At 38.3% G+C, this 16,010-nt stretch overlaps 2 protein-coding genes across 4 annotated transcripts in view; one reads left to right on the top strand and one right to left on the bottom strand.

Moving 5' to 3' along the window:
• The window catches only part of ankfn1 (ankyrin repeat and fibronectin type III domain containing 1), a 167,371-nt gene that overhangs the window by 132,806 nt on the left and 18,555 nt on the right, over positions 1-16,010 (bottom strand). The window lies entirely within an intron of this gene.
• Positions 5,487-10,314, top strand: LOC133535940 (transmembrane protein 100-like). Of its 2 annotated transcripts, none has more exons than XM_061876021.1 (2): positions 5,487-5,894; positions 8,456-10,314. In XM_061876021.1, the coding sequence occupies exon 2, from the start codon at positions 8,485-8,487 to the stop codon at positions 8,941-8,943; it is 459 nt and encodes a 152-aa protein (XP_061732005.1). In that variant the 5' UTR covers positions 5,487-5,894; positions 8,456-8,484; the 3' UTR covers positions 8,944-10,314. The 2 variants fall into 2 exon arrangements, with proteins under 2 accessions (XP_061732005.1, XP_061732004.1); XM_061876020.1 differs by having other exon boundaries at positions 5,507-5,735; positions 8,456-9,841.

Genomic DNA, 16,010 nt, shown 5'->3' with positions numbered 1-16,010 from the left:
TGTAGTATCTAGTAGCATTCATAATAACATGTCATGTATACATGATGTAAGTATATATACAGTATCTAGTAACATAAATAACATGTCGTATATACATGATGTAAGTATATATACAGTATCTAGTAACATACATAATAACATGTAATATATACATGATGTAAGTATATGTGTAGTATCTAGTAACATTCATAATAACATGTCATATATACATGATGTAAGTATATGTGTAGTATCTAGTAACATTCATAATAACATGTCGTATATACATGATGTAAGTATATATGTCATGTAGTAACATTCATAATAACATGTCATATATACATGATGTAAGTATATGTGTAGTATCTAGTAACATTCATAATAACATGTCGTATATACATGATTTAAGTATATATGTCATGTAGTAACATTCATAATAACATGTCATGTATACATGATGTAAGTATATATGTAGTATCTAGTAGCATTCATAATAACATGTAATATATACATGATGTAAGTATATATACAGTATCTAGTAACATACATAATAACATGTAATATATACATGATGTAAGTATATGTGTAGCATCTAGTAACATTCATAATAACATGTCATATATACATGATGTAAGTATATGTGTAGTATCTAGTAACATTCATAATAACATGTCGTATATACATGATGTAAGTATATATGTCATGTAGTAACATTCATAATAACATGTCATATATACATGATGTAAGTATATATGTCATGTAGTAACATTCATAATAACATGTCATATATACATGATGTAAGTATATGTGTAGTATCTAGTAACATTCATAATAACATGTAATATATACATGATGTAAGTATATATACAGTATCTAGTAACATAAATAACATGTCGTATATACATGATGTAAGTATATATACAGTATCTAGTAACATACATAATAACATGTCATATATACATGATGTAAGTATATGTGTAGTATCTAGTAACATTCATAATAACATGTAATATATACATGATGTAAGTATATATGTCATGTAGTAACATTCATAATAACATGTAATATATACATGATGTAAGTATATATACAGTATCTAGTAACATAAATAACATGTCGTATATACATGATGTAAGTATATATACAGTATCTAGTAACATACATAATAACATGTCATATATACATGATGTAAGTATATGTGTAGTATCTAGTAACATTCATAATAACATGTAATATATACATGATGTAAGTATATATGTCATGTAGTAACATTCATAATAACATGTAATATATACATGATGTAAGTATATATACAGTATCTAGTAACATACATAATAACATGTCATATACATGATGTAAGTATATATGTAGTATCTATGTAGTATATATGGTGTACTTGGAGAAGTACTGGTGTACTTGGAGAAGTACTGGTGTACTTGGAGGAGTACTGGTGTACTTGGAGGAGTACTGGTGTACTTGGAGGAGTACTGGTGTACTTGGAGAAGTACTGGTGTACTTGGAGAAGTACTGGTGTACTTGGAGGAGTGCTGGTGTACTTGGAGAATTACTGGTGTACTTGGAGAAGTACTGGTGTACTTGGAGAAGTACTGGTGTACTTGGAGTAGTACTGGTGTACTTGGAGAAGTACTGGTGTACTTGGAGAAGTACTGGTGTACTTGGAGTAGTACTGGTGTACTTGGAGAAGTACTGGTGTACTTGGAGAAGTACTGGTGTACTTGGAGGAGTACTGGTGTACTTGGAGTAGTACTGGTGTACTTGGAGGAGTACTGGTGTACTTGGAGAAGTACTGGTGTACTTGAAAAGTACTGGTGTACTTGGAGAAGTACTGGTGTACTTTGAGGCGTACCGGTGTACTTTGAGGCGTACCGGTGTACTTGGAGAAGTACTGGTGTACTTGGAGGAGTACTGGTGTATTTGAAGGAATACTGGTGTACTTGGAGAAGTACTGGTGTACTTGGAGAAGTACTGGTGTACTTGGAGGAGTACTGGTGTACTTGGAGGAGTACTGGTGTACTTGGAGGAGTACTGGTGTACTTGGAGAAGTACTGGTGTACTTTGAGGAGTACTGGTGTACTTGGAGGAGTACTGGTGTACTTGGAGAAGTACTGGTGTACTTTGAGGCGTACTGGTGTACTTGGAGAAGTACTGGTGTACTTGGAGGAGTACTGGTGTACTTGGAGGAGTACTGGTGTACTTGGAGGAGTACTGGTGTACTTGGAGGAGTACTGGTGTACTTGGAGAAGTACTGGTGTACTTGGAGAAGTACTGGTGTACTTGGAGGAGTACTGGTGTACTTTGAGGAGTACTGGTGTACTTGGAGGAGTACTGGTGTATTTGAAGGAATACTGGTGTACTTGGAGAAGTACTGGTGTACTTGGAGGAGTACTGGTGTACTTGGAGGAGTACTGGTGTACTTGGAGGAGTACTGGTGTACTTGGAGGAGTACTGGTGTACTTGGAGGAGTACTGGTGTATTTGGAGTAGTACTGGTGTACTTGGAGGAGTACTGGTGTATTTGGAGTAGTACTGGTGTACTTGGAGGAGTACTGGTGTACTTGGAGTAGTACTGGTGTACTTGGAGTAGTACTGGTGTATTTGGATAAGTGTATTGATGTGTAGTGAGTAAGTGTGCAGTGGTGTGAGTTAGAAGATGTTGAGTAGGTTCCAGCTGGAACATCTGCTCTTGTTTTTTGTTGGCTTCAAATCCTCAACAAGCTTTGATGTGGGGGAGGGAGGGGAGGGGCGGGGTCGTATGATGTGGGGGGAGGGGCGGGGTCATATGATGCGGGGGGAGGGGCGGGGTCAGCGGCCGGTGAGCCTGTTGATGAGGTGGCCACACGCCGCCAAGATGGAGGACGGCAGCTCATCAAGCAGGCAGCGAGCAGGACGGCCGCTCAATGCTTTCCTTCCCGGATCCATTCCTGCCTCTCCCTGGGGACGCCATCGCCATCGCCATCGCCGTGCAACTGTGGGGGGGCGGAGCCTGTGTAGCTTTCTCACCTCTTTTTCTTTGGACGTCACGATTCTTTTCTCCAGGCGGCCCAACTTTCTTCCCAGGAAACAAAAGGTCTCTCCTGGCAGGCGTTTGAGGCGTACCCGGCCAAAGTAAACATTCTTCCTGTGCTGACACTTCCTGTCCACGGGCCTGAAGCGCCTTCTTCCCACCCCACACCCCATAACCCACACCCCACACCACACACTGCAGACGGTGTAGAACACACCAACACCCAGACCCAGGACACCTCAAAGAACACTCCAGGCGCAGGTCGTAGGTCACCTGGTCAACATTGGGCCTTCTTTTCCTTGTCTTCACACGGGCATGGAGGAGGCGGAGCCTAACCACAAACACCTGACAGATCATCTCAGGGTGTGTTTGTGTATATATATATATACATATATGTATATATATGTATATATATATATATATGTATATAAATGCATATATATAAATGTATACATAGATGTATATATATGTGTATGTAGTGAAGTGAATTATATTTATATAGCACTTTTTTCTAGTGACTCAAAGCACTTTACATAGTGAAAGCCAATATCTAAGTTCCATTTAAAGCAGTGTGGGTGGCACTGGGAGCAGGTGGGTAAAGTGTCTTGCCCAAGGACACAACGGCAGTGACTAGGATGGCGGAAGCAGGTATCGAACCTGGAACCCTCAAGTTGCTGACACAGCCACTCTACCAACGAGCTATACCATGTGTGTGTGTGCATGTATATATCAATATAGGTGTATGTATATATGTATGTGTGTTTATATATATATATAGTTTGTATGTACGTGTATATATATATTTTTTTCAATAACATTTTTTTTAAATATTAGAAACTTTTATTTTTAGAAGAATACATTTTTTGAAAAGATATCGGTTCACATCCAAATTGTGATCCTTTTTTTTTTTTTTTTATTTACATCCATTTATTCCAAATTTAATTTTTTTAATATATTTTTTTTAAATATTAGAAACTGTTATTTTTCTAAGAATCAATAAAAACAAGATATTGATTCACATCCAAATTGTGATTCTTTTAGTATTTATTAATAGGAATCAATATTTAAACAATTTTCATCCCGATTTTAAATAAATTCATCTTTTTTTTTTTTTTACAAAATTGTTTTTTTAAAAAAAGAAAAAAGTATATATATATACTTTAAAAAAACAATGATTTTATATATATATATATATATATATATATATACACACACACACACATTTAAAAAAAAACAATGATTTAAAAAAAAATAATAATTTATTTAGAATCGGGATGAATTTTTTTTAAATATTGATTTTTATATACTATATATATATATATATATATATATATATATATATATATATATAAGTATATAAGTATATAATATCATCCATCCATTTTCTACTGCTTATTGCCTATTGGGGTCGCAGAGGGCGCTGGCACCTATTTCAGCTACAATCAGGTGGAAGGCGGGGTACACCCTGGACAAGTCACCACCTCATCACAGGGCCAACACAGATAGACAGACAACATTCACACACTAGGGACCATTTAGTGTTGCCAATCAACCTATCCCCAGGTGCATGTCTTTGGAGGTGGGAGGGGCCTATCCCCAGGTGCATGTCTTTGGAGGTGGGAGGGGTCTATCCCCAGGTGCTTGTCTTTGGAGGTGGGAGGGGCCTATCCCCAGGTGCATGTCTTTGGAGGTGGGAGGGGCCTATCCCCAGGTGCATGTCTTTGGAGGTGGGAGGGGCCTATCCCCAGGTGCATGTCTTTGGAGGTGGGAGGGGCCTATCCCCAGGTGCATGTCTTTGGAGGTGGGAGGGGCCTATCCCCAGGTGCATGTCTTTGGAGGTGGGAGGGGCCTATCCCCAGGTGCATGTCTTTGGAGGTGGGAGGGGCCTATCCCCAGGTGCATGTCTTTGGAGGTGGGAGGGGCCTATCCCCAGGTGCATGTCTTTGGAGGTGGGAGGGGCCTATCCCCAGGTGCATGCCTTTGGAGGTGGGAGGAAGCCGGAGTACCCGGAGGGAACCCACGCATTCACGGGGAGAACATGCAAACTCCACACAGAAAGATCCCGAGCCTGGGATTGAACCCAGGACTACTCAGGAGCTTCTGGTTGTGAGGCAGACGCACTAACCCCTCTGCCACCGTGAAGCCCCTTTATAATATCAATTCACATTAAAATTGCGATTCTTTTTTTCTTTTTACAACAATCACTATTTAAAAATGCATTTTTAGGCCATCTGGATTCACGCCCGTATCGCCATTCCTATTCCAGATTGATTCAGATTTTTTCAAAAATGGCTAAAAAAGATATATTTATTTTTGATTAACAAGAGGTTTTAGTCCACCTCCTTGCACCTGGAAGCAGTTTTCCTGACTGCAGCCTGTTTACAGCAAGTTTCATTCCAACTATCAGTCCAAATAATACCTTGTCAGAACCACGTCGAGTCAAGAACCGGTTCTGAATGGAACCGTGTGCCCAGGAAGGGCAAAGGGATGGAAGGTTCCGAGAGGGTGACCCACAAGTCCAAAAGAAAAAGGAGCCGTGTGACGTGTGGGCCAGCGTGACGCTGACTCGGCAAAGTCGGGCCGAAGAGTGCGAAGGCAGGAAAGAGTTAAAGTCTTGCGGAGTAGGAGGCGACTTTCTATTGATAGTCTCCTCCGTCCCTGCTGCAGTCCAGACCTTAGACCATGCAGCTGAGGAGGAGCAAACTGGGACTTCTTCTGGACTTGATGAGGAGGTGAGTTGCAGGTCTCCACATGCTCGGACGGTCCCACAAGCCCACATCCTGACACATAAGCTGAGTGTTGAGCGCTGGCTGATACTGCCACTGATCCGATATCAGCAGGAGTCCCAAACACCAGAAAAAGGTTTTAACGAGAGAAATTGGTCAAAAAAGGTAGGTAATGAAAACTGTTATTAACTGCCTGGAATGGACTTGTGCTGTCTTTAAGTTGAAGCGGAGTGGTAATTGTTGGCGAACTTTTGCTGATACCCAGTGGTCACGACGGAGCAGGAAGTTGAACGATGCGGACACGTTTGTTGCTTTCTGACACTGCCTTGGAGACTTTGTACAAACCCTGTTTCCATCAGAGTTGGGAAATTGTGTTAGATGTAAATATAAACAGAATACAATGATTTGCAAATCCTTTTCAAACCATATTCAGTTGAATATGCTACAAAGACAACATATTTGATGTTCAAACTCATAAACACTTTTTTTGTGCAAATAATAATTGACTTGAATTTCATGGCTGCAACACGTGCCAAAGTAGTTGGGAAAGGGCATGTTCACCACTGTGTTACATCACCTTTTCTTTTAACAACACTCAATAAACGTTTGGGAACTGAGGAAACTAATTGTTGAAGCTTTGAAAGTGGAATTCTTTCCCATTCTTGTTTTATGTAGAGCTTCAGTCCTTCAACAGTCCGGGGTCTCCGCTGTCCTATTTTACGCTTCATAATGCACCACACATTTTCCATGGGAGACAGGTCTGGACTGCAGCCGGGCCAGGAAAGTACCCACACTCTTTTTTTTTACGAAGCCACGCTGTTGTAACACGTGGCTTGGCATTGTCTTGCTGAAATAAGCAGGGGCGTCCATGAAAAAGACGGCGCTTAGTTGACAACATATGTTGTTCCAAAACCTGTATGTACCTTTCAGCATTAATGGTGCCTTTACAGATGTGTAAGTTACCCATGCCTTGGGCACTAATGCACCCCCATACCATCACACATGCTGGCTTTTACACTTTGCGCCTATAACAGTCTGGATGGTTCGCTTCCCCTTTGGTCCGGATGACACAATGTCGAATATTTCCAAAAACAATTTGAAATGTGGACTCGTCAGACCACAGAACACTTTTCCACTTTGCATCAGTCCATCTTCGCAATCTCGGGCCCAGAGAAGCCGGCGGCGTTTCTGGATGTTGTTGATAAATGGCTTTCGCTTTGCATAGTAGAGCTTTAACTTGCACTTACAGATGTAGCGACCAACTGTATTTAGTGACAGTGGTTTTCTGAAGTGTTCCTGAGCCCATGTGGTGATATCCTTTAGAAATTGATGTCAGTTTTTGATACAGTCCCGTCTGAGGTGAACGTCACAGTCATTCAATGTTGGTTTCCGGCCATGCCGCTTACGTGGAGTGATTTCTCCAGATTCTCTGAACCTTTTGATGATATTATGGAGCGTAGATGTTGAAATCCCTAAATTTCTTGCAATTGCACTTTGAGAAAGGTTGTTCTTAAACTGTTTGACTATTTGCTCACACAGTTGTGGACAAAGGGGTGTACCTCGCCCCATCCTTTCTTGTGAAAGACTGAGCATTTTTTGGGAAGCTGTTTTTCTACCCAATCATGGCACCCACCTGTTCCCAATTAGCCTGCACACCTGTGGGATGTTCCAAATAAGTGTTTGATGAGCATTCCTCAACTTTATCAGTATTTATTGCCACCTTTCTCAACTTCTTTGTCACGTGTTGCTGGCATCAAATTCTAAAGTTAATAATTATTTGCAAAACAAATACATTTTAATCATTTTCAACATCAAATATGTTGTCTTTGTAGCATATTCAACTGAATATGGCTTGAAAAGGATTTGCAAATCATTGAATTCCGTTTATATTTACATCTAACACAATTTCCCAATTCATATGGAAACAGGGTTTGTAGACTAAACATAAGAAACTAGAACAGACTCACAGGTCATGACAGTATCCCCTCTTGAGGGACAGAACACAGTCGCAGCAATGTGAGCAGAACTAGACTGTAAACATGTAGAACAACTAGAACCGACTGACAGGTCATGACAGTACCCCTCCTCTTAAGGGACAGAACAAAGAGTTGCAGCAATGTGAGCAGAACTAGACTGTAAACATGTAGAACAACTAGAACTGACTGACAGGTCATGACAGTACCCCCCCTCTTAAGGGACAGAACAAAGAGTCGCAGCAATGTGAGCAGAACTAGACTGTACACATAAAGATCAACTAGAACCGACTGACAGGTCATGACAGTACCCGCCTCTAAAGGGACAGAACACAGTCGCATCAATGTGAGCAGAACTAGACTGTAAACATGTAGAACAACTAGAACCGACTGACAGGTCATGACAGTACCCCTCCTCTTAAGGGACAGAACAAAGAGTCGCAGCAATGTGAGCAGAACTAGACTGTAAACATGTAGAACAACTAGAACTGACTGACAGGTCATGACAGTACCCCTCCTCTTAAGGGACAGAACAAAGAGTCGCAGCAATGTGAGCAGAACTAGACTGTAAACATGTAGAACAACTAGAACTGACTGACAGGTCATGACAGTACCCCCCTCTTAAGGGACAGAACAAAGAGTCGCAGCAATGTGAGCAGAACTAGACTATAAAACATAGATCAACAAGAACCGACTGGTTCATTTATGGACCAACTTGAGTTCCTTCATCCATTCATTGAACTTTTCGCCCAGCTCGTCTGTGATTGGCTGACAAGCTAAAGATGGCCCACCTCTTCCTGGCCAGTAAGATGGTGCTGCCTGAAGACGGCGGTCGAGGGAACGCGGGCGGCGTCAAGATCCCCACCATGTTCTCCTACGTCAAGCTGGGCGGCGACAAGCCCAGGAAAGACCACGCCGTCGTCACGACGACCTCGGTGCCGCACGTCAACGAGGCCCAACTGAGCGCGGCCACGGGCGGCGCCGAGATGTCCTGCTACCGCTGCACGGTGCCATTCGGCGTGGTGGTCCTCATCGCCGGCGTGGTGGTGACGGCGGTGGCCTACACCTTCAACTCGCACGGCTCCACCATCTCCGTGCTGGGTCTGGTGCTGCTGGCGGCCGGACTGGGCCTGCTGGCGTCCAGCGCCGTCTGCTGGAGGGTCCGACTGGGCAGGAAGCGGGAGCGGAGAAGGGAGAGCCGGGCCGCCCTTGTGGTCGCTCCGGGGTACTGCCAGGCATGAGCAGGACTTGGACCAACTGGAACCTTTGGACACCTCACCAGCACGGGTCCGGTTCTGGGCCCACCATTCCGCTCAGAATCCATTCTCCATTGAAAAACCTCCTTTTAAAAACGCATTTGAAAATATTAGACTTATATATTTTAAATTCAATTGTTGAAAGTTATGAATCAATTTAGAATAGATTCTCTATTGAAAAACACATTTATAAAAATAGATTCTTAGTAGGAAAATTTTCATTTTTTAAAATATTTTTTCAAATTGATTTTTGAAAATTATGATTCGATTTGCAATTCCAACACGTCTTTTAAAAAGGTTTTCTTATTAAAAATATATAATTACGTTCATTTTTTTAAATATATAAATTTAAAAAAGAAATTACAAACTGATTTAGAATCAATTCTCAATAAAAAAGTGTGTAATAAAAAATAAAACATTTTTTTCTGAATCGATTATTTAAAATTTTGAATCAATTTACAAGCAATTCTCGATTATAATAACTTAGATTTTCTAGACACTTAAAGCGCTCACAGAGAAGAGGGACTTTAAAACGTCTTTTTACAAATGATATCAAATACAAAATATATTTTTTAAATTTTTAAAAGTATTTTGTAACGATTTTTGAAGATTATAAATTCATTTTGAATCGATTGTTGATTCAAAATCGTATTTTCAAAAACTGATTCCTCTAAAAAAAGAGCCCTTCATTAAATAATTTTTTTTAGCGATTTTTGCAAATTATTTAGAAATCTATTTGAAAATGTTTAAAAATGTATTTTTATTCATATATAAATATTTTTCTTTTCATGAATGTGAGTGTGAATGTTGTCTGTCTATCTGTGTTGGCCCTGCGATGAGGTGGCGACTTGTCCAGGGTGTACCCTGCCTTCCGCCCGATTGTAGCTGAGATAGGCGCCAGCGCCCCCCGCGACCCCGAAAGGGAATAAGCGGTAGAAAATGGATGGATGGATGGATTTAAAAAATATGTTTTGTATAAATTTTTACAAATTATGAATCGATTTAGAATCAATTCTTCATTTAAAAAAGTATTTTAAAAAATTGAGTAATTTGAAAAATATATATTTTTAAAATTATGAATCGATTTAGAAGCAATTCTCGATTATAAAATGTCTTTTTACTAATGATATCAAATATAAAAATATTTGTTTTTTTGTTTTTTTTTAAATAATGATTTTTGAAGATTTTCAAGTTGATTTTGAATCTATGGTTGATTTAAAAAAGTCTTATAAAAATGGATTCCTATCAAAAAAAAGGCCTTTCTTTAAATATTTTATTCAATTTTTTTAATAATTAAGAAATCAATCTGAAAATGTTTAAAAAATATTTTTTATTAATGTGTATGCATGTGTATTTATATATTATTTTCATTAAAAAAAATATTTATATGTTGATTTTTCTAAATTATGAATCGATTTAAAATCAATTTTCAATTCAAAAAATTAAATAAAAAAAAAATGAGTTTATAAAAAGTTTTTATATATTTATTTCATTTTTTTTCTACATAGATTTAAAAAAAATGAATCGATTTAGAAGCAATCTTCGATTATAAAACTTATTTTTCCAAATGTATTATATTTAAAAATATATATATATATTTTTTTCTATATATTTGTTTAAATTGATTTTTGCTGATTATAAATTGATTTAGAATCGATTCTTGATTCAAAAACTTATTTTCAAAAATGTGACCTTGTCAAAAAAATTCCCTTCTTAAAATAATTTTAAAAATCGGTTTTGGAAAATAATGAATCGATTCTTAGTGCGAAAACTTATTTTTAAAAATGTATACTTATTAAAAAATGGTTTAGGCCTAGTGGTTAAAATGTCTGCCCTGAGATGGGTAGGTTGCGAGTTCAAACCCCGGCCGAGTCATACCAAAGACTATAAAAATGTGAGCCATTACCTCCCTGCTTGGCACTCAGCATCAATATTTGGAATTGGGGGTCAAATCACCAAAAATGATTCCCGGGCGCGGCCACGACTGCTGCTCACTGCTCCCCTCACCTCCCAGTTGGTGGTCAAGTGTGATGGGTCAAATGCAGAGAATAATTTCGCCACATCTCATGTCCACATCTCATGTCCACATCTATCCATTTTCTACCGCTTATTCTCTTTTTGGGGTCACGGGGGGTTACTGGTGCCTATCTCAGCTACAATCGGGCGGAAGGCGGGTTACACCCTAGACAAGTCGCCACCTCATCGCAGACTTTTTAACATTATATTTTTTAATAAAAAAAAAAATTATATTGATTTTTCTAAATAATGAACCAATTTAGAATCAATTCTGGATTCCAAAACAGTTGTTTTAAAAATTAATTATTTTTAAATATAAGTATTTTTAAAACAATGTTTTAAAATTAATATTTAATTTATAATAGATTCTCAATTCAAAAACATCTTTATAAAAACTGATTCTTTTTAGAAAAACATATATTTTCCATCCATCCATTTTCTACCGCTTATTCCCTTCAGGGTTGTGGGGGTGCTGGAGCCCATCTCAGCTACAATCGGGCGGAAGGCGGCGTACACCCTGCACAAGTCACCACCTCATCGCAAAAAGTAAATTTTCCTATTTTTAAAACATTTTTTCAAATTGATTTTTGAAAATCAATTAAATTATAATTGAAAAATGATTCTTATTTAAAATATATATTTCCCAAATTGATTTAAAAAAATAAAGTTTTAATCGATTTAAAATTGATTCTTGATTAAAATAAGTATTTCTACAAATTTAGTTGTTAATTTTTTTTAAATAGATTTAAAAAAAAATGAATCGATTGAGAAGTAATTTTTGATTATAAAACAAATTACATAAAATATAAAGATATATATTTTGTCATTTTTTAAAAATATATATTTTAACGACTTTTGAAGATTATAAATTGATTTAGAACCGAGTCTTGATTGAAAAACTTATTTTTAAAAATGGATTCCTAACAAAAAAAATCCTTCCTTGAAATAATTTTTTTACTCGATTTTTGGAAAAAAATGACTTGATTTAGAAATCTGTTTGAAAATCTTTAAAAAAGGATTCTTATGAAAATATATGTATTTTTTCTTTAAAAAAAATATTCTCTATTGATTTTTTTAAATTATGAATCGATTTAGAAATGATTCTCGATTCCAAAATGTCTTTTAAAAAAATTTGTTGTTAATAAATAAATAAATAAATATATATATATATATGATAATTTAATTTTTTTCTACATAGATTTTTTCAAAATTATGAATCAATTTAGAAGCAATTCATGATTATAAAACGTATTTTTATAAATGTATTCTTACTTTAAAATATACATACTTTAATTGTTTTTAAATATTTTTTTTATATCTATTTTTGCACATCATAAATTGATTTAGAATCGATTCTTGATTCAAAAACTTATTTTCACAAATGTATTCTTATCCAAAAAATTGTACTTCTTTAAATAATTTTTTCAATCGATTTTGAAAACGATTAATCGATTCTCGATTCAAGAACGTATTTTTAAAAAAAATGGATCCTTATTAAAATATATATATATATATATATTTTTTTTTCATTTAGATTTTTTTTTTAGGTTATTTAAAAAAAAATGTTGAATCGATTTAGAAGCAGGATTAATAAAAGTGAATAGATTGTTGTCGGTGCACTCCTACTTGGAGTGAAGAGGGAGTGTTGTTACGTCCAAACCTGCCCCGGTTGTCCTCTGGCGCCCCCTGTGGTCAACTGTGGAGCAGCATTGCTCTTCGTGAGTAAGAAGTGAGAGAATAAAAGCAAATGTATAGAAATGAATGCTGCTAGCGAGCAAAAGGTACTTTCGACTCTTGATGACCTCCTGGGAGGTGAGAAGTTGATCATGTTTAATATTTTGTATTCCACACGCGCACAAAAGCGTCTTGGCAGAGGTTTGTCACGAAGACAAATGTTGACAAGTGCACTCGGATGTCTTATTTATTCATGTTTTCTACCAATAAAGTCACAGCAACTCAGCTGCTGTCTTCGCAGGCTCTGTTTTGTCCTGTTTTGACGTTGCCTAGCAACAAGAAATGACACTTGGGGGTTCTGGGGGCGGGGCTGGGGGGCGGGGGTCACTGACGGGTAGCGGCTACTATTCATTGTCACTCGTAACAAGCTAACTTTATCCTGACCTGAGAGCAGCGTGCCGGGAATGTCTTTTGCCGGGCCGGGGGGGTCGAGTGTACGTGCGACACAGGAAGTGACATCACAACGTCTTTGGGCCTCAGCGGGCACAAAGTCAATCCTGACTTAGATTACAAAAAAGCAGGACAATTTAATTTGTTACTAGGCAAGCACTCATAGAGCACAGACCTCAACCCGGCTCCTTATGAATAAAGAGTGAGTGAACCCTCACACACACACACACACACACACACACACACACAAACAAACACACACACAAACAAACACACACACACACACCAACAAGTCATCACCTCATTCAGCTAATTATTGACACAAAAAAAAATAAAGATTTTTTTCATCCATCCATCTTCTTCCGCTTGTCCAAGCTTGGGTCGCGGGGGCAGCAGCCTAAGCAGGGAATCCCAGACTTCCCTCTCCCCAGCCACTCCGTCCAGTACCTCCCGGGGGCTCCCGAGACGTTCCCAGGCCAGACGGGAGACTTAGTCTTCCCAATGTGTCCTGGGTCTTCCCCGTGGCCTCCTAGTAATCGATTTAATGAACAAACTGTTGCAGCCCTATCAGAGATGAGTTGGCTAAGCCCCAAGGTTCCTGATATTTCATCCAAATCTGCCCATGTTTTTGAGGTATGTTGCGTAGGTAGGTCTTTATCGTCATTGCACAAGTACAACAAAACTTTGTTTTTCAGCACACACCTGTTCAAGATGAGACAAAGAAACAGTGTGCAGGGTTACAGAACTTGAAAAGCTGATGGGTCGCCACAAGGCAACCCGTAAAAGACGGGAAAAAGGTCAACACTGGGGAAGGATGAGTAAAAAAGTATAATCTAGAATGGGCTCCTAAGGGGGCCCAGTCTGGAGTGGGAAAAAACCTCCATAGCAAAGCTCATATACATATTACAACATACATCTCCAGATATCTAGCAACAGAGGGGGGGGGGCTGCAGCTCTCAGGGCGTTCCTGTGACCCCATTTAGAAAATTCCTAGCGCCAACACTGCATTTTTTTTAGCAGGGGTCACCAACGCGGTGCCCGCAGGCACAAAGTCGCCCGTAAGGACCAGATGAGTCGCCCGCTGGCCTGTTCTAAAAATAGCTCAAATAGCAGCACTTACCAGTGAGCTAACTCTATTTTTTAAATTGTATTTATTTACTAGCAAGCTGGTCTCGCTTTGCTCGACATTTTTAATTCTAAGAGAGACAAAACTCAAATAGAATTTGAAAATCCAAGAAAATATTTTAAAGACTCTTACCACTAGGCCTACTCAGTGATTTAGTGGTTAGAGTGTCCGCCCTGATGAGATGGTTAGGTTGTGAGTTCAAACCCCGGCCGAGTCATACCAAAGACTATAAAAATGTGAGCCATTACCTCCCTGCTTAGCACTCAGCATCAAGGCTTGGAATTGGGGGTTAAATCACCAAAAATGATTCCCGGGCGTGGCACCACTGCTGCTCACTGCTCCCCTCACCTCCCAGGGGGTGATCAAGGGTGATGGCTCAAATGCAGAGAATAATTTCGCCACATCTAGTATGTGTGTGTGACAATCATTGGTACTTTAACTTTTTAACATACATATATATATATATATATATATATATATATATACATATATGTTAAACAAATCTACATATATATATAAGTTAAATATATATGTATATAAATAAATGTACATAAACAAAAAAAAATCACAATTTATGTCGACAGATAGTTGATCTTTGATCTCGATTTTTTTTCTGATGGATCGCTTGTGCTCACCAGTTTTCCGAGACTCTTATTTTGTTAGCGCAGGCAGCATGAAGCAGGGCTTTTATTGTGAAGATAGGAAATGTGCAGTCGGCCTTTAGAGTTTTGACGGAAGTCTTGAAATAAAAAGTGTTTCTCGCCTTCCTCTCTGTCATTTTTTCATAATAATGAACTGGCAGCAGCCAGCGTCATCTCACAAGACCCTTGGGTGCCGTGAATGTCAATCAAGCAAGCTACGGAATTTGCCGCCAATGTTTTTCTTGTAAAGTGTATGGAAGCTGGATGAATTAGATGCCAAAAACAATCACTTTCATGTGGTATTGTACAGAAAGGACAACTTTTGTTCTCCTCCATTTGAAAATGTGGGCGTTATCATCATTACTGTCTGATTCCAATCAATGCAAGTCATCAGAATCAGGTAATACACCAACTTATATTCTTGTCTTCGTGAAAGAAAGACATCTATATGTGTTACACATGCTTGTATTATCATTAAACACATTTAACTTGTTTACAAAAATGTCTCTTTCATAAATAAATACATATAAATGATATATATAAATGAGGTAGATCCCCTCGAGTTGGTCAATTGAAAAGTAGCTCGCCTGCAGAAAAAGTGTGGGCACCCCTGACTTAGATCCTTCTGACTTTTTTCACCAAAATTGACAAGAGCCGTAAAGGTGAAAAAATAAATAAATCTATATATAGTATTGATTTTGAAACAGAAAAATACAAAATGGCCTCTGCATGTTTCAGTTTTTTTCGGTGGGAAAAGTTAGGACGCCCCAGTCCTGTGTACTTTTCAGGACTTTGACCAGCACACTGGCACAAGACGCAATCAGTTAACGACCTCGGACCTACACAGACGTCGTCTAATTTGCATAATTGGCCATGACACGTTCGTGTATCTTTTTTTTTATATACTTTTGTGTTATTATTAGTTATTGGTGTCAGCTTTTTCTCGTCACATTAAACCTTTTCACTTTTTGTTTATCATATTTCTGCATTGTGGTCCCTCCTGCTACGTCGTCTTATTCTCTGGCTGACCAACTGTGTGGGAGCAGAGTTACCATGCGTGCCACCAACTAATAGGCACTGTTTGCAGAGTTACTTCGAGAAAGTAACGCATTATACTTACTTGGTACTCTGCCAAAAAAGTTTTT

The sequence above is a fragment of the Nerophis ophidion genome, linkage group LG17 (assembly GCF_033978795.1).
Source record: "Nerophis ophidion isolate RoL-2023_Sa linkage group LG17, RoL_Noph_v1.0, whole genome shotgun sequence".
Lineage (NCBI taxonomy): Eukaryota > Metazoa > Chordata > Actinopteri > Syngnathiformes > Syngnathidae > Nerophis > Nerophis ophidion.
Note: the sequence above shows the minus strand (reverse complement) of the source record. Positions and strands in the feature narration are given on the sequence as shown.

Bases quoted from the DNA above. Each gene is read 5' to 3' on its own strand.
- LOC133535940 (XM_061876021.1), top strand. From the start codon at position 8,485: ATGGCCCACCTCTTCCTGGCCAGTAAGATGGTGCTGCCTGAAGACGGC.